Below are 19,696 nucleotides of genomic sequence, written 5' to 3'. Positions count from 1 at the left end.
CAATCATTAATCAAACTCAAGAGAAAGCAGTTGTACAGTATACCTATCTGGTGACCAAAAGTCAAATTTTAAAAATGCAACCTAATTTAAGGATAGGTTAGGCTTACGTTAACTTACATTTTTGTCTATCAACAGTTAGTGCAAGTTAGGCTAGCTTAACCTAAATAGTAATTGTCACTAAGTACAATGTCACTTGGATTAAGCTAGGCTACAGTTCCATAGAGGCTGATGAGTGACATATCTAAGGTAGCCTATATAAACATTTTTCGGTGTTTTACCCTATCACTATTCGCCAACAAGAACTGGCTGTAAATGGTCATGCAAACCTACTTTATCTTGCTGTTTTTTCTCTTCCTCCAGTCTCTTCTTTTTTCTCTTCTCAGCTCCAGAGGAATACAGTAAATCCTTTTTAAGACATGACAGTAGGTTCGTTGCCGAATTAATCTTGACTTCACATGTTAAGCAAATGGATTTGCAGTTGCACCATGGAGTACATAAACAGAGGTGAGACTATGGTGGCAGCTTGTGACTAAATGTATTTGAATTCAATACATTTATCCAATAATTGGATAATTGGATAATTTTTTTGTTTATCGTTCACTTACAGGCATTCCCTGGTTATCGTCAGGGGTTCCGTTCCGACAGCGTGATGATGAGTGAAAATTGCCGATAACTGAAAATCGGCAACTTTCTGCGCTTTTCGGCATCGATAAGCACCGAAAATCGCCAATTTTCAGTTATCGGCGCAGACAAATGGAATTCGGTGCATACTGGCGCCAAAAATTGCAGATTTTCGTCACTAGACAAGTGCCGAAAAACCAGATCGCCAACAACTAGGGACTGCCTGTATTTTGTATTTTACTTATTTATATTTCTGCTCTTCTAATTTTAATTAATTTAACATTTTCCTTCTAATTTTAATTAATTTAACATTTTCCAAGTGCTCTTGGGGGGACCCTGATGGTGTGGGGGGCCCAGGCATCCGCTTAGTTCACTTATGCCTTAGCCAGCTCTGAAGACGGATTAGCAGGGGCTGCCTCCTTTTGCCCAGGGGTAGAATGCTCCCCCCTCCCCAAGCAAATGGAGGAAGTCCTTGTAAGATCGTGATCGGCTTCCACACTCCTACGCGAACCACTCATTGCTGAAGCAACAGAGGAATGCGGGGTGGTGACCTCTCCCCTAGAAGAGGTAGCAGCCATGGGGAGTCGCATGGTAAGAGACAAGGAGCTACCTGGTGTCCTCGGAGGAGAATATCCCTCTGAGGACAGGCGGGCAGCCTTCCTGGATTTCCTCTTTCCAGCAAATCGCATCCACTACTCCAGGGACCAAACACGACACTCAGAACAAGGATCAGTCAAGGAGCACACACGTTTGTGACATTTTGTGCAAATGGTGTGCGGGTCTACATCAAAGGATGGAAGAAAGTAGTTACATCGCTGCTTCTCAACACCAGGGCAAAGGCGGGGTTTAGGCTTGGATGATTCTTGGGTTTGCATGTCCAAAAGAAAGGGCCAAGAATATAAGCACAGAAATCACAATATACACAAGGTACAAAAAAAAAAGGGGAAAACCAGGATGAAGTGCAGAGAGAACATGGCAAACATTCGCTCTGGGCGAAGGCTATAAGGCAAATGGTTGCGCAACTCAGTGAAGGGAGGTGGTGAGGGCACCCCTCGCCCCTCCCATCAGCAGTTCTACTACTGAACAACCTTGTGAAGAACAGCCTGCTCCAGCTTGTGTTGAAGGTAATTCCTATGTAAAGACCGATGGTTTATATTCGTGTAGGAATAATAGTAAACTTTGTTTACAAGCCACCAGTCAAAATATAAGCAAATGAATAAATTATTCAAATAGTTATGACTGGCTATAAATTAAAATTTTATTTTTTGGTTGTCCCTTTCATTTTTTTTTTACCACATCTCATCACTCTTAAAATAATGATTCACTTGCTACTAAATCATGTCTTCTTTTTCATATGCTCAACTTCTCCCACTGTGATATGAAGACACCATACAGTATGTATCACTCACCAAAACAATGTATCGAAATCCTCAAATGAAAATTTCCCACTGATCCTTGTTAAACATGAAGTTATAAAAATGTCACTAAAACATCATCCAGTTCAAGATTTGCTTAATACATTTGGGGACAGCCCCAATAAGATGAAACAGAACAAAATCCTGTTGCAAATTCTGCCCCACAGACAAAGTATCTTTATGATTAGACGGTATCATACTTAACAATTAAAATACTGAAAACTTACTTTCCTCAAAAATAATTTTGCTGATCTTGACAACAGAAGAAAAGATAGGCAGAGAACAGGACATCATTTACATAATATATTATTAATAAAAAAACATACAAAAATTACAAAAATTTTTAAAAATAAAAATTAAACTTGAAAAATTAATTCATGTTAAAATAAAAATAAAATGTAATAAAATCCTAGGCAAAGACGGAAAAGCTAGGTCATTACAGGGTTAAATGGTCTGGTATGAGGCCTCAATATTTAGCACAATATTTAGGACATCAATTATTCTTTAAGGAGCCTGAATGAAAGGAACTTTGTAACTTTCTTCTTCAGGTCAGCCAATCATATAAATATCAGCCAGACTCTACATGTGCCTCCTTGAGCATCAGCTGTTTTCCCTTAAGGGAAAGAGACGAGTGGAAAAGTAATGTAGGCATGTAACCTTAGCGCATGGTTTCTACTTTTTTAGAGCCTATTGGGTTGGGTTAGAGATCCAGCATCCTTCAAAACATTTGTGTTAATTTTTCTTGTTCAAATCCATGTTGAACAATAAATACAAACACCATACACACAATGTAAAAGATGAAAAGTTTTAACCCGATGGTCCATCAGAGCACAGAAAAAAATCTTAACTTTCCTGCAGCCAAATAAACATTGCTTGATAATGGTCAGTGAGTGGGGAGTTAGTGGAGGAACCAGATACTACCGGTGAAGTCATTTGTTACAGAGCTTTAATGACTGACTCTAGCTAGCTCTGAGGAATGCACCTACTTCTACATAAAGGGCTCTGGTTTCTATTCATAGGAAATAAAGTTATGACCCATCACTATGCATTCTACCCCATTATACTGTATAACTAAGGGAAACATTTACTCATATCTGTATCTTACACTAGACTACAACTAGGCACTCTAAGTCAGGCTTGACTGGAGGTCTAGAGGAAGTCCATCTGGGCTCAGTGGGAGTCCATGCTCTAGGTTAGGCTGTATCCTCTAATTGTCCTGGCCTCATCTCTGTGCTTTACCCCTACACTGTAATTTCTTGTGTGACTATTACAGATTACACATACAAACCATGTTTCCAACTGTTTATCTTGTACCTTAGGCATTTTTTATTATTTCTGTTAATGCAATCCAATTGTTTTTAAGGTAGTTCTCCCCAATTCATAATTCTTTTTTTTCACTGAAATTTCCTGGTAAAATTTGACTTTAAACCCACATCAGAGGTGCCTCACACTGAGGGACCTGGGGCAACCCGAACGAATTGTAAGGTCTGTAAGGTTAGGTAAGGTAAGGTCATATTTTGGACTTAACAAATATTATTTTCCAATGTTTTAATGTGTGCTATGTGTTCCTGGTACTCATTTCATTAGAAAGTAACCTAACCAATCACACCTAACCTCAACTAACCTATGATGCCTAGTCCTTACTCTAGTGTATCATATTAATTTGAAAACATTGCATAAAGTTCCCTTAATCAGAATGAGAACTGCCAGTGGGATTAATGTCCATGTATTTAACTTTTTTGTATTTTCCCCCACCAAAAAAACCCTGCTTTCCTCCGTGGTCCCCCTAATTGTATGAGAAAAGGGTAGGGTAAACTATCTGAAAGTACTAGGCTAATTTGCTAAAAAACTGATGTCAAAAACGTTCAAGCGCACAATAAAATATAGGAAATATGTATTTTCAAGTCCAAATGCAATACTGGTATAAAGCAAAATAATACCAACCTCCCATGAATGATAGAGAAGAGGGTAGCCTACGGGAAACAATAAAATGGAGCAGTCTGCAACTCCAAAAGGTTATACTAGCCTGGGATATGGTAAAAAAAATTGCAAGAAACAAGATACGGAGTCAGAAAAAGAAACGGATTGTTTCTGGCAATAAATTCATTGCATTATTACCGTAAAAGGGTAAGCTGATGGATGACGCAACAACCAGCACTGCAACAAAATTCACAATCTTGCCTACAGTAGCATGCGTTGCCTAAGCTACAACTGGTCCTCTAAACTGGGGAAAGCCTTACACTATCTTAATATAGACTAGTATACCCTAAGGATGATCTAAAAACTTGCTTCAGCCTGACTATCGGCAGACGGCACTAGGGTTATGCTAAGCCTACGCGGAGATAAGATTTGCGTCAATAAATACAAGCTATAATTACCTCAAGTTCCAGGTTCTAGCTTTGGACTACATGAAGAAAGCTTAGCAGGCTAGCAGCTTAATAAATGAAAACAACGAGCAACAACCATGGGGACCGGTAGTCTCTGTAGTGGTGACAGTCGACATTACAATGTTCCCCAGCTCCTAATAAGTGACACCTCACACCTTCGTAAACACAACACAGAAGAACCTCTTCCCATACTTTGAACTGACGCTACGACAATTTAGGTCACGTTAGACATTGCTCCACGGGTTTTGTTCTCTATGCTCCATTTTTATTACGCAGAAAAAGAAAGTTTAATATATTACAATTTATGATTATTAAAACATTATATTGCTGATAAACATTAAAAATAATTTTAATAAATTCCTAATTGCATTAAATGTACTAAAACGTGTTTACAAAAATGGATATATTGTATTCTGCATGGCCTTAACGCATCAATGTGTTTACATCCGAATGTACCTGGTTGAATTTCCTTCGAGACAACATGATTGGTAGTATCCTCCTATTAAGGAAAACTAGTGTCCAAAATTATACCGTAAAATGAATAAAATAATTTATGAATTGTCATTTAATCTAAAAATATAAAATTCTTGCATAAGTAATAAATCCAAATATGCTTTAGTAATAAGACATACCCCACTGTACATCACCCGCATTTCAGAATCATTACTTCAAGGTAGTAGGGGTTTTCAAAGTATAACCCACATGAATTGGCCTGTATTTATAGTAATAGAAGCTGGTACCTTGATATGAAGTTATGCAGCGACATCACTAACTACGACATAACGGACCGCATATAAGACATGACGGACCATATGAAGGGACATTAAGGACTCTGTGAAATACTTTAGAAATTCCAGTAATTGTTTTAAAGAAATACTGTCAATAAACTTACTAAAAAGCTCTCTCTCTCTCTCTCTCTCTCTCTCTCTCTCTCTCTCTCTCTCTCTCTCTCTCTCTCTCTCTCTCTCTCTCTCTCTCTATATATATATATATATATATATATATATATATATATATATATATATATAATTTATGCAATTTGTTTTATCGTTAATTTTCTGTCTACTGCAACAGAAATAACAAACGATTGTAAGTAAAATAAGAAGCACGTAATGAAATACATTTTTTGTCAATCTACGAAATGCGAGAGAGCGATAAGACTACGTATATAATAGTAAGACGCACTATAATTACAGACCAGCATCATCGATTCAGTTGTTAAGTTAGTGAAAATGTCCATCGCTGATTGATGGAACGGCCGGCTTATGTTTCTCAAACTTTTACTGAACGTAAATGTTTATTCACAGACCCATTTACGAGTAACCCGAGTCAAGACGAACTGTAGTAGGTAAGTGATAAACAATGTGCACAGCTTTTCACAGCCAAGATCTCAAGTTTTTCAAATTTTGGAAAAGAAATGGACCACATTTTAGCTATCCAGCAATTTGACAAAGGATTTCTTTAACATTTATGAACTATTAAAGCATTTTATGCTTATAATTTATCATTATTTATATTCTGTCGTTATTACTTGCGCTATTCAAAATACATGATATACCACGGAAATCAAGAATAACAAAAACATTAATGGGGCTCTAGAACTCTTTCTGTACGCATTTTAATATTTCATATAACATAACACACCCAATGTAAAATATTTACTATGTTCTTTAAAAAGAATGTGATAATTACCGTACTATCTACAAACACGGTCTACAATGTTACCTCACACGGCCTATACTGTCCCTAATGTTCCCAGTATTATCACGCCTACTTTATCTGAGTCTAGTTACTCGACTGCAAAATGCCAAAAGCGACCTAAGCAACCCAGAGATTGTAACATAAACCCCAAGAAAACGGATTTTCACACATTAAATATACAGTGATTCCACCCGTAACAGGGTTCCAAGAGTCCTTTGGGAAAGTGGTGATTCTAGAAAAATAAAATCGAATAGGAAGGCCCAGCGGGACCTGATTACTTTAAGGGTGGCACGAGGTTTATGAAACTTGCGTTTATATCATGTGTAAATGAATGGTAGTCCTGATTCTGGGTCGGCCAGTTCAGTGTGTAGGTGGGACTGTAGCCTCTCCTGACACACACACACACACACACACACACACACACACACACACACACACACGATATAAACACAAGTTTCATAAACCTCGTGCCACCCTTGAAATATTCATGTCCCCGCTAGACCTTCCTATTAAAAAAAAATTTTTTTTCCTAGAATCATCACTTGGCCGAAGGACTCTTGGAACCCTGTTGCACACACACACATTATATATATATATATATATATATATATATATATATATATATATATATATATATATATATATATTATTATTATGATTAGCAAGAATTCGCTAGCAAGTTGCCTCCCACCCACCCCCTTTTGTTGTTGGTTGTGTTGTTGTTTATTAACTGCCAGCCGGCCGATCGATAGACCATCTGTCTATCGACTTAAATACAAGGGTTTAAAAGATTAAAGGCCGCTCCCATTTTTGATAAAGATCTTTCCTTCGAGGCAAAAGTAATCTGTCTTGGGTGTCTCTCCTACAGGCCAAAACCTCCCCTGCGGGCAGCAGGTGCAATGAGTCAAAACATCTGTGTTGGACGCACCCCCTGCCCCATAGGAGGGGATAAAAAGCAAAAGCCCACGAGGTCTCGTACCTCCCCCCTGAAACTAGAAGACTTCAGGAACAACTGGCACTGGCCAGATGGGAGGAGATTGATGCTGCCTGTCTACTACAAGACGACACTGACACCCCATACACAGTAGAAGAACTGAGAGCTGTATACAAAGTAGGTAAGGATACTGCAACAGGAGCAGACAGAATAACCTACACAATGATTAGACACATGGGTCCTGCAGGAGAGACCGCCTTTCTGAGGCTAATGAATAAAACATACCTTGAGCACACGAGGCCCCTAACCTGGAGGCAACAGGACACTCAGCCAATCCCAAAGCCAAAGGATCCAGAGAATCCAAGACCTATAGCTCTGGTATCCTGCATGGAAAAGACAGGAGAGAAAATGGTATTAAACAGAATAAAGTACAAAATCGGACCCCTTCATAAGCAGCTATATGCATACCAGGAAGGAATTGGTACAACCGAATGTATAACAGACGTCCTCAGCTATGTAAATCAGAGGAAGGCAACAATAGTCTTCATTGACTTTGAAAAGGCTTTTGAGTTAGCCAGCCCCGCAGCAATGCTACAATCCCTAGCAAGGAAAGGAGTCAGGGGTCATCTCCTCGCTTGGACAAAGAACTATGCACTTGGAAGGCAAGCCAGAGTCAAATTCCAAGGAGTAATCTCATCATTTCATGACTTGGAAAATGGAACCCCACAGGGAGGAATCCTCAGCCCCTTACTATTCAACATCCTCATGGAGAATATAGCCTCTCTCCAACTGCCTCAAGGAGTAGAGATTTTCATTTATGCAGATGATGTGTGCTTAGTAGCACGGGGATCTGTCAGGATGGCTAGAATGCAGAGGGCACTGAACGACATAAGCCAAAAGTCCAACGAACTGGGCCTAAAAATAAACATTAACAAAACAAAGGCCATGACAACAATAGCCCAAAATCCTCCACAACGCCTCACCATAGGAACAGAACCCCTAGAATGGGTGGACAGCTACATGTATCTAGGAGTAATCATAGACAAACAGCTGAACTTCAATGAGGAAATTAAGTACCTAAAGGAAAAATCAAATGCAAGGCTTGCAGCCATGAGATGTATGTCTTCTCTAAGGGAAGGAGCAAATGAGCATATACAGAAGTCGTACTACCTAGCCTGCACTAGAGCGCTGGTAGACTATGGTGCTCCTGCCCTAACAAAGCTAACCGAGGCCCAGAAAGCTACCCTAGAGGTAGTTCAAAATAATGCCATGAGACTCATGCTAGGTGCACCCATGTGGACCAAGCTGTGCAATCTCAGGCTGGAGACCAACTTGCCAGCCTTGGAAGGAAGGATTGCACTGAGAAATGCCAGCATTATAGCGAAAATGTTTCTCTCAGATAGAGATTCAATAACAAAGGAGAGGGTGAAAGCAGAGCTAGCTAAACACCCTGAAATTCACAGCCCAAGCTCCTATGGCAAAGATCATAGTGAGAACCTAAAGAGCCTAGGAATAGCTGAAGTTGTTAAGAGACTTAGCCCAGACACAAACCAGGGTACACAGCCCATCCCACCCTGGAAATGTGAAACTGCACACTTCACATACACTCAACTTCCAAGAGCAAAAGAAGATTGCACATTGGCGGAACTGAGAGCAGCGGCCCATGAGGCAATTAGAAGCACAGAAATGGCTGGATCACAGACCTACTACACAGATGGCACTGTAGATCCAGCAACGCAAACTGCTGGAGCCGCAGTACACTCCAACAACTTTACAGCATGCTGGAGAGTTTCCAACAATGCCTCTACCATGCAGACAGAGCTTGTTGCAATAAAGCAAGCACTGGCTTACTCACTTGAGAATGAGGAAGGACCAGTGATCATCCACACTGACTCAAAATCCTCAATGCAAGCCTTGCAACAACCAAAAAACAAGGAAAACAAGGCACTGATAGCTGATATCAAATCAATGCTATATCAGCACACAGAAAGAGGCAGACCTGTAACTCTCAACTGGATTCCTAGTCATATAGGAATAGCAGGGAATGAGAAGGCAGACAAACTAGCCAAAAGCACCAGACACATAATTAGTGTACAGGTGCACATACAGCCTGCGCTTCAGCAGATAAAAAACCAAATAAAGCCACAGCTCAAGGAAATCATGAACGAGGAACTACGCAGCTGGATAGGAAGCAACTCACCCTCTGCCAAATGGTACAAGTGGGCCACAGATCTGGTACCACCCCCCATCGACAGGTTCACACCAAGACATCTAGCGGTATGTATCCACAGACTCAGACTGGGATACAAAGCCTGCTGGGAGATCATAGAAGACGGCGCAAGACCATGCGAGCATTGTGAAGAGACACCTCAACAGGCTCTCCTGCACTATCTGCTTGAGTGCAGGGAGACAAGACAACTAAGGAGTAACTTACAAGCAGAGGAAAACGCACAAGACCTTATGCACACAGCAGCCGCACTTGTAAAAGCAATTGTTGAGAACATCGAAAATTGTAGGCAATTGCTCACAGATCTACCTCCACCGAGGTAATGTGACCTTCTAAAACTCATCTCAACTCATCCCATACCCTCACCGTAAGGCCCTATTCACATCATCTCTGTCTTATTCCAACTGAAACACTCTAACACTAAGAATACTCCGCAGGGACTCTAGGGTTTAAAGGGTTGGACAACCCCACCTGCAATGTTTCTCTATGTTTTCAAAGGCCTTACTTTTTCAAACTACTACTATCCGTGACATGATGGCCCCCTCCTACTACAACCATCATCCTTCCTCCATCCACAACTGTCTCTTCTACTAAATCTCTTTCAAATCTCCTATAACAAATGACCTTCTGAATATTTCAGATCACCTACGGGCCGAACAAGGGAAAGGCCCGTGCCAACAAAAATTGTTGGCTCTAAGACATCAACAACAACAACAACAACAACGAGGTCTCGACACACACGCGGGCTGGAAGATATGGAGTGAAGACGTCCTCAACACCTGGCCCCATCGATGCCCTTGCATCCTAACCACGTGGCCCTTTCCAAAGTATACTTCTCCTCGTGCCCTTCGACCGTATTCCTCGAGCCCACACGCCATTGCTTGGAGTTTCGAGGAGTCCCCATCGCCTTGCCCCTTTACGGAAGCCCTTGCATCTCACCATGTGGAAGAAACTCGCCCTCGGAAATCGCAAGTCATCCACGGACTGCCTTCTACGCGCCCTCGGAAAATCTGCTAAGGTAAAGTGCCCTGGAAGAGCCCCATTTCAGTCACGCTTTTGTCTCGTAATATTTGCTTAAAGAGAAAGCCAGAAATCACCCTTGTCTAATGTCCGTGCGCCTCTTGCATCGGCTGTATTAAGTCTTTATTACTCCTTTGGCACCCTCAGTGCAGCCTCGAATTCATTATTCCTTTGTCTATTTCATTACTGACGTATAATGTGCATATCTCTCATTTCAGAGGGACCCTTCATGGAAGCTTCTCGGACTGTGGCTGGAATTCCCCAGTTTCATTCAATCTACTTGAGTTCCTCTTTCCCGTACTAATGTCATTTATGTAAATACACTCCTTTAAATGTGCCCACGTGTTTTACGTAATATTTCCCTCAGTAACAAGAGCCCTATGCTCATATGAAATTCTCCTTTGTTTTCCTCTTTTTTTTACGTTTTCCCGTACCCACGAAGTCAGAATCACAAGGCTAAATTACCTTAAATTGTTGCTACCTGTCTCACAGAGCATATTTCAAACTAAAACCACGGAAAAACGTAAAAAAAAAAAAAAAAAAAAAATATATATATATATATATATATATATATATAACGAAAAAGAAAACGAAAATTAGAAGGTAGAATCATACCAAAGTGTCAATAAGCTTCAGTAAATAGTCATCAATGGACCTAACAGTGTGTTAGAGCAATTTTGGCGATCCAAACCTTTCCCTACCTGCTGGTGATTAGGCTTGGTAAAAGGTTAGAAAGTTATAAACAAAGAAAAATTGTATAAAAACTTTTACTTATCTAATCACAAATATTTCACATGTGAAATATAATATATATATATATATATATATATATATATATATATATATATATATATATATATATATATATATATATATATATATTCTAAAGTAGTGAACAGTGTGCGACTATAATTATAGCAAACAAGCCCGGAAGAGAATTAGAAATGTAAGTACTTAAAGCTGTTATGGTATTCCAACACACTCTTCGGGAAATATATGTACATGCGCATTGCGCGCACACACACACACACACACACACACACACACACATATATATATATATATATATATATATATATATATATATATATATATATATGTGTGTGTGTGTGTGTGTGTAAAACGAAAACACCCCAAAGTATAACATATCCTTCACAAACACCAGAACTGACCACAAGTAAACGCGAGCGTCAGAATATCGGGAATTTACCACAAAAATATATCGTGTGGTTTTTTTTCTTAGGCGGTTTCTTCCTGGAAAGCATTATATACTTTCACTTTTCCTCTTGTAACTTTTACTTTCTACTCTTACTTTCAAATGTGTCTTCAGGATGCTAGAACTCTGTGTATGGCGACTTGTTCACACGGGTAGTGTTTTGAGCGGATGCCAAAATGGATTTCTTTTGTTTTATTTGTTTTATAATTCTTTACATAATGATCAATTGCCTTCACAAAAAAAAAAAAAAAATTTCTGTCACCAGAAATATTTGTATCTAAAAATAAAATAACGAGTGTATAAAATAATTATGCGAGACGGTTAAACACGACTCATTCAACAAAACTATTAACAAAGAAACTGAATCTAGTTAGGAATGTAATTTTCAAACAGCTGACCAGTGAGCTACAGAGATTACGAGTAATTAAAGTAATCCACAGATCAGTATGCCTTAACTAGACTCTGTCTCTCATTGCAAAATTTTTGCTTCGGATTTACAGATTTGTGTCCGCTCAGGGAAAGTGCCGTCATTATTTGCTATTTGGCCTGATAAGGTTATCGTCGTGTTTTATTTCCTTTCCATTTTTATTGCTTATTCAAAGGCGACTTTCTACCAATAAGATATCCGATTTATGTAGAATTGTGTTTTATTTATTCACAGTTTTACTTCTTTCTCTTGTAACCTCAATCTTGCACTACTGTTATAGCATACTTGAATTGACATTTTTTCTTTATTTGCTAGATATTAATTATTTTACTATACTCTTTTGCCACTCTGATGCTTGTGGAAAGGTGAAATACATTTATCAGCAGTTACACATCATCTATATATCACCCAAGCTACGGAACATCAGTTGTAGTTCTGTTGTTTTAACAATTAAACAGTGCGTGACACTTTACATAACAGGAGAGGACTACTGAATTAGCAGCAATGAAATAATATGCTTTAGTTTACCCCTTATTTTTGGGCATACAAAATAACGAGGAAGAGTTCCCAAGATTGAGAATGCGGTAGAAATTTCAATTTTCATCTTTCGTTTAGAGCATGCTAGAAAGTAAACAGAATGCCCTTTTCTAGCCCGGGCCCAAGAAATAAAAAGAAAAGGAAGGAAGAAGGAAGAGGCTTGACATGCAGGAAACAATAGAGCTTCCACTCGAGGGACGAAAGACTCTAATAGCCAGGGAGCACAGAAACAGCAGGAGAACTTCGAAGCTGGAGAGTAGAAGGATTAAGAAAGGAAATCGACCATTGTAAGTTGTCGGCTCATGAATGCGAGGGGAGCAGATTTCGATGGCGTTCGTGTTGGCAATTAATCAACTGAATCTCATCCTGATTATTCTGGCGATCTTTTCGCAATGTTTCTGTCAACTGGTCAATCGTCTAGTCAATCAACAATCTTCCTTTCAGTGATACGAGGGCCTTCAAGTAATTTACAATCTCTCGGTAAGCTACTCACGGCTAATGCATTTTTAGTGCAAATTTAAATTCTTTTCAGGGAGCCGAAGACTATACATTAATTCAGACTAAAAATAAAAATTAAGATTCTTCAGTAAAGCTAACTATTCAGCATAATTTCGTTCACTTTTGTAGACTATGACCTGGTAAATATAAACAATAATTTTTAGAATGTATATAATTCTTTGGACAATCAATATTGCACTTCCTTAATGAGTACCTGCACGCTTTCTCAAAAACAATACCGAAAAAAAGTATGATATGAGCACGATTGTCTGAAAAGGATAAAAAATTAACAAATAGATAATTTACAGAAACGTCAGAGTAACACTCACCTATGACAACATACTCACTAAGAAAAATGATTTGTGTTCCTCTGCGGGCGCGCATGACGCTGCCACTGATCTAATAATCTCACATAGAGTCCAGACACGACTTTATTTTTCCTTTTAATTTAATCTTTTGAAGTTAATTTTCGCACCAGCGCATTCTCGTTTACTTTACTGAGCATTTCTACGTCACATATTCGTCGTATGCTTTGCCATCTTGTTGTCAAGCACGGGCAGTTGTCGTATACCACTTCCTATCAGAATCAAGTTCACTCGACGATAGAAGAAACGACACTTTTGTTTTCATAGGTGCGAAAAGATTTGAATTTCACAGCACGGCGTCGACAACATTCACTGAGGTAAGGTTACTTTTTGTAATTCGATGTCATCAAGATTTATTTAGATAAGTTTATTTTTTATATATATAAAACGGGGCCACTAATATTTCTTCAGCACCATTTATTCAGTAGAGAATAATATTGATAAAATTGCGTCTAATGATGATTCTTGTAAGAGTATTTTTCGTATCAGCGTCACTATTTTTATTAAAGAATCATTCTGACTTGATAAAATCTGTAACGTGCAGTCAGGTAACAATATTTTTTATGCCTCAGCGTCGCTGTTTATTTATGATAGAATGGTTCCAACAACACATGGCAAAATCCCTCAAGAAGACAATGCTGTAATCATAAGGCAAACGTCACAGGAAACAGTAAAAGAATTACGATATTTAAGCACAAGCAATGTTTTTTGTTCTAATAATAATTTGCTTTTCAACATCTGTTGGATTCAGATTTATTCTTCATTCCGTGATTGAAAACTGTCAGTTCGAAGTTGAGTTTGTCATGAAGTTATTTATTATATGGCATTTATTCTTGGTAACAGAGCTTCAGAACATAACGCACATAAAAAATAATCTCTTTGAATGGGACATTCTTTGACATATGGTACAAACATTAACTTACCACCAGAAACGAACGACTTTTGTTATGACATTTCCTGATATAAATAAATTTCATAAAAATACTTTATGCAAACGAAGAATACCCGACGCTGACGAATGAAGTCTAGTCTTAAAAACAGACCTTAATCTATGACTGACTAAGCAAATAATCGGTTAGTAAAACTCTGGCTGAAGAACTTTCTCGACCTTGGCCGAGCTATCACTTTAGTTGAGACACTTCAGATCTTCATATAAAAAGAATTATTACGAATAAACATGACAGTCATTACGTGATAAACACTGAGCATTTTAGAGATACGAATAAAGTCCGTGAAACGGAAAGGATGTTTACCAGCCAGATAATTACCAGGGGAATACCTCGGCCTATCAAACGCTATCCTATGATTCTACTCCATTACCATCAGCAAACTATTTTATTACTATATGAATCTAGAAACAATTATGGAAATGGATTATTTTGTATTTTTAAAGAAGAAGAAAAGGGCTTACATTCGTTATCTCTTTTGTGAAAACACAGAAACAGCAGCGAGAATATATTAATATATTTTGTATGTTTAAAAACGAAGAAAAGGGATTACAATCGTCCTCTCCTCTTCTGAGAAAATACAGGAAACAGCGAGAAAACAATGCAGCGCCGATAAAAATGTAAACTGTTAAAAAAATATTCCTTAAAGAGTGTACTTATAAGTTATACGATGAAACGAGCTTATTAAAATGAATCCTTTACTCGTTAACAATCTGATTAATGTGAGTGCTTGAATCAAAGCAATGAATCCGGTAAATGTACACATGCATCCATCCACTACACATGAGCATGTGCATGCCAAACTATACTTCTTTAATTATGTACAGCACGAAATCATTGGATTTTGACATTCATGTTCAGTGTATTCTGTCAAAAACGTAGGTATGTATGGTGTTCGAGTGTTTGTAAACAGCATGGGACACGGTGTAATATTAAGGAGAAATTACCTGCCTGGTATAATACATAATGGGAACTGTAAAAATCACACACACACAAATTATCAAGCACTGCAACGAACACGACCGTAGCAATATTCCTTAAATGCAGACTGATAAAATATCATAATCGAAAAAAAAACAGGAACGTTTATCTGTTATATTCACACGCACATCTTTCCCTAGACGATATGCTCATGTCAATATTTCGTAATGCTTGATAAGTCTAAGCAGGCATACCATCCTAAATTTAAGGCAAAGAAACCAAGGAGTAAAGTGCAAAGTGCACAAGTGATAACAACTTTTAATAGGCCTATTCTGCCCTAAAATGGAAAACTGCAGTATCTGCAAAATTTTCGAAATTGAGATATGCCACCTATTGGGCTCGTGAAACACTAATACACAAGTTACTGCAGTCTCAGAATGCTTCTTCAATGCTTTATTTGGGGGGGGGGGGCTCCCATTTGTAGTATCTGCGAAATCAGTAGTAAGGCAAGGGGGAAACTGCAGTATCTACTATTTTCCTGTTTTGTATTTTTTCAGACACTGCAGTCTTCCATTTTAGGGCAGCACTACGATTTTTAGGGGAAGTGACCAATGGAGCTAGAATACGAATGCAATTTTCTATCCCAGACCAGATTGGAACCAGAAAAAGGAAAAGGAAGGGGGAAGACTGAGGTTTAACGAAGGAAAAGATTGACTCAGTCTTCCTTTTTAAGGACGAAGGGTTGTAAAAATCAGGAAAAAACAGAAGCAGGAACTTCCAGGAGATGTAGGAGGAATGACAAAAAAAGCCACCGAATCTTGTCTTTTGAGAATAACCGATTTCCATTTTTTTTTTTTTTTTTTTGAGGAAGGTTTAATGACTTCGGTCAGCCGTCGAGTTAACGTTTCCAGAACAAGTTAATCTTACAGTCTAATACACACTCTTCTTCTTTTCAAATATTTGTTCGCGAATGAAGAAAGTCTGTGGGGAAAAATATCTTGTTCTGTGAATCTTAAAATGATCTTCAATCGGTTTCAGTCCATTCACCTTATGAAGACTCATAAGGTTTGTGATAAGGAATTTGAGACAGACATAACAGGCAGAGAACTGGATGGATTTGATGGTCTTTATTCTCCAGCATTTTCTCTTTTACTTACATTATGAAAAAAGAAGCCCTTATTTTCTTTTACATTATGAAAGAAGCATTTTTTTTACCTACAGTTGCATGTTGCAAAACTCACTTTTTACTTACATTAGGCCAAAGGAATCACATTAAAATTTGCATTATGCGAAGAAGCATTTCTATTTTGCTCTGGAAAAGCCGAAATTTCACTTTTACTTATATTATTGAAAAAACGGGGTTATATCAAGATCCCGAGAAAAGGCAAAAATGTTTTCCCACAAGGGAGTAGTTTTTAGCAGCTGGCAAACTTAACGTCATAAATTACAGGTTTGTTTGTCATCAGTTTCATCGTTGTCAATATCGTGAATCGATTTTATGATTCCGAGTGGAAATATTTATTTGCGGACTGTATGAAAATGGTATTGATCCGATATTTACCTGGAAGTGTGTGTGTGTGTGTGTGAGAGAGAGAGAGAGAGAGAGAGAGAGAGAGAGAGAGAGAGAGAGAGAGAGAGAGAGAGAGAGAGATGATTGTTTAAAAAACGAACCACTAACTATAGTTTCTTGTTATCAATTACATGAACCAATTTCACGAATCCTCGACAGGAAACTGTTTCCTGTCGAGGATTTAAAATACTAAAATATCCGTACTAGGCCTATATATTATACAGACCATTTCGACGCACAGGTAATCACTGTAACAAAAAAAAAAAAAAAAAAAAAAAAAACACACACACACGAATTCACTAATAGAGGAGAGTTTCCTTTACTGTCAATTAAAGTAAAGGCAACTTAGACTTTATATATTGGGAAATCCATAAACAAACACAAACGCGCGAACGTATTCGGTAAACACAAACCGCAATCACTTGGTATCACGTAAAATAAACTGTCACCGAACACCGACGTTGAACTGTTTGGGTTGTAGCTAACGACGCGGTTATGTTGCAACTGATATAATCCGAACAGTTCAGTTAGTCAATCTGTGTCAGTCCAACAAAACGGACGGAACATACCGATAAGCGCGGGAGAGAGAGAGAGAGAGAGAGAGAGAGAGAGAGAGAGAGAGAGAGAGAGAGAGCGATGAAGTCAGAGGCTGTTTTAAACGACCGTAGTAAAAAAAAAAAAATGTCGCTCATTGCGCAAACGCCTATCTTTATGTCGAAGGTTCGATAACAATATCTCCTGAGGGTAACTCTTGATCTTTGGTCGAGATACTGCGCGCCCTGGATGAGAGGCACGCCTTGTTTACGCGTGATTGGTGCCGGAGGAGTTGATAGGGGCGTACGCATGGCCGGTACAGAGGGTGTAGAGGTCTCACTCTCCACCAGCCATTTGTTCTCCGTTCTCTGTATGTCAAAGCAATCTCGGAATCTCTAATCCTTTCAGCCCATTCTATTCCATATGTAAGACGCATGAAGTTCAACTGAACAGCTTCTTTTTCCTTATTCCCTTCTTTAGCATCCACACTTCACTTCCATGAAGGAGAGTTGGCCTAACAATCATTTCATATATTTTCTAACTACTGAGGCACTCCCATTCTCTCCCTAACATACATATACATACGTACACACGGACACACATCCGCAGGCATTTTATTACATTTATTAGAGTGTAAAAAAAAATATCTCTGAAAAAAATGTATGGGAGCAAGAGTTTTAAAGGGTCTACTTCTAACAACTTCTTCCAGATAGAGTGAGAAAACATTCTCGGTAATTATATTCCTAATCTCTCTCTCCCTCTTTGCACTAGCAACTGCAATGAAACTGGCAATTTGCCTTTTCGGCAAGAGCGTAATAAGAGACGGTGTGATTAAAATATTTTTTTAGATTAATCCCTGTGATATTGCGTGTCTCCCGATTATCGTCTGTGGGAATGACGTTCGAAAATGATGGAGGTGATTGAGGTTTGTGAAACGAACGCGAAGAGCGAGACAAAGGGACATTAAATAAATGACTGTGGGGTTATCGTGAGAGGTGATAATCCCAAATGATGAGGAGATAACCCCTGAAGCTGGTAGGGGCGACAACCTCAACCAAAGCTAAATATCGCACATTCGCTCATCTCGTAAAGGTGAACATAAAGAAATATAGCGAAGCTCCTTGTCATCTTAGCAAGACAACAGACGTCGCGAACCTTAGGGTCAGTCGGTCTGATGAGATTAGGTCACCATTCACATCAGAGTTTCCGGGTGTCATGGTCCCATTTCTCAACTAGTATTTTGGGGTGAAGTTGCTAGCTCCATATGAAATCCTCTGTTTTTCCCTGATCTGTTTACTGAATCTGATTAATCTTCAGTGGTATATTTAGGGATGAAATTCCTTTAAAAATCTTTTCTCTCGGTATCAGATCTTCATCTAGGGAGCCATGCTGCCTTGGTTTGCACTAAACTTAACAAAAATCAGCAGACATCTCTGATATTTCAGGGAAATATTCATTTAAATTTACTGAGGAAGATTAATGATAAAATATCGACGTGAAATACCATATACCAAATTACGGTAGTTTAGCCAATCGAAGAATTATATTAACGGTTTTTAAAAACCAGTATTTTGAACAATATAAAAAATAACACTCGCTAAGATGTTCAGGCATACACACACACACACACACACACACACACACACACATATATATATATATATATATATATATATATATATATATATATATATATATATATACAAACATACAGTATATATATACACAAACACAAAGTATATATGAGTGTGTGTGCCTGTGTGAGCTCGCGCTCAAATGCAGGATATATGACCGGTTCTTTGAAATAACGTATAATACCAAAGGGTTGACTTAATATTTTTTAGGGCCCGTTCAAAAAAAGAAGTAAACCTGATAGACGAAACCAACAACAAAGGTTTCATGTTTGAAATAACCTTGATAAGAGCACGACTTTCAAAGCGATCCAGACCGTGCCTTCACAGAATGAAGCCACGGGGGATGGCAAAATTATACGTAGTTTCCGCTCCTCCCATATCTGTTTCTTCACATTTCGATCTAAATTTATATCCTGCATTCGGTTAAAAGGCAGGTTCATCTATTCATTCTTATTCATTTATTCATTGTCATAAGCTAAAACTAAAGTGATCTAACGCCTCTTGCTATGTATAAAAAAAAAAATGCTGGCCGTATCTTGCATGATTTGTGGAAAACTGTAAACAGATGTACGTAATCGGGCTATTTATCCGTTTTGTGCTTGCTATCACGTTATCTAAGTATGTCACAAGAGCGTTATCATCTTCATACAGCCATATCTCTAGTTCCTATCTTATCAGTCACAGAGATCTGAAAAATAAAAGAATCGAAATAAAATAGTGAAACGTAGAAGTCTAATGGTCA

At 38.4% G+C, this 19,696-nt stretch overlaps 2 protein-coding genes across 7 annotated transcripts in view; both read right to left on the bottom strand.

Annotated features, from left to right (window-relative positions):
• The window catches only part of stas (Transmembrane protein stas), a 157,752-nt gene that overhangs the window by 63,628 nt on the left and 74,428 nt on the right, over positions 1-19,696 (bottom strand). The window contains exons 1-2 of one of the 6 annotated variants that reach the window (XM_067091380.1): positions 17,247-17,287; positions 13,313-13,986 (exon numbers count right to left, since the gene is read on the bottom strand). The exons of 2 other annotated variants lie outside the window; for them this stretch is intronic. In XM_067091380.1, coding sequence (XP_066947481.1) covers positions 13,313-13,367 — 55 coding nt within the window. In that variant the 5' untranslated portion in view covers positions 13,368-13,986; positions 17,247-17,287. Of the gene's footprint in view, positions 1-4,414; positions 4,681-13,312; positions 13,987-17,246; positions 17,288-19,696 lie in introns of those variants that run through there. 3 more of the 6 variants (XM_067091382.1, XM_067091381.1, XM_067091383.1) reach the window with 3 other exon arrangements.
• Positions 19,598-19,696, bottom strand: part of LOC136831686 (uncharacterized) — a 61,566-nt gene continuing 61,467 nt past the window's right edge. Inside the window, exon 11 of the mRNA XM_067092316.1 lies at positions 19,598-19,642. Within this exon, the coding sequence (XP_066948417.1) occupies positions 19,598-19,642 (45 nt within the window). The remainder of the gene's footprint in view (positions 19,643-19,696) is intronic.

Source organism: Macrobrachium rosenbergii, chromosome 48 (genome assembly GCF_040412425.1).
Source record: "Macrobrachium rosenbergii isolate ZJJX-2024 chromosome 48, ASM4041242v1, whole genome shotgun sequence".
Lineage (NCBI taxonomy): Eukaryota > Metazoa > Arthropoda > Malacostraca > Decapoda > Palaemonidae > Macrobrachium > Macrobrachium rosenbergii.
Note: the sequence above shows the minus strand (reverse complement) of the source record. Positions and strands in the feature narration are given on the sequence as shown.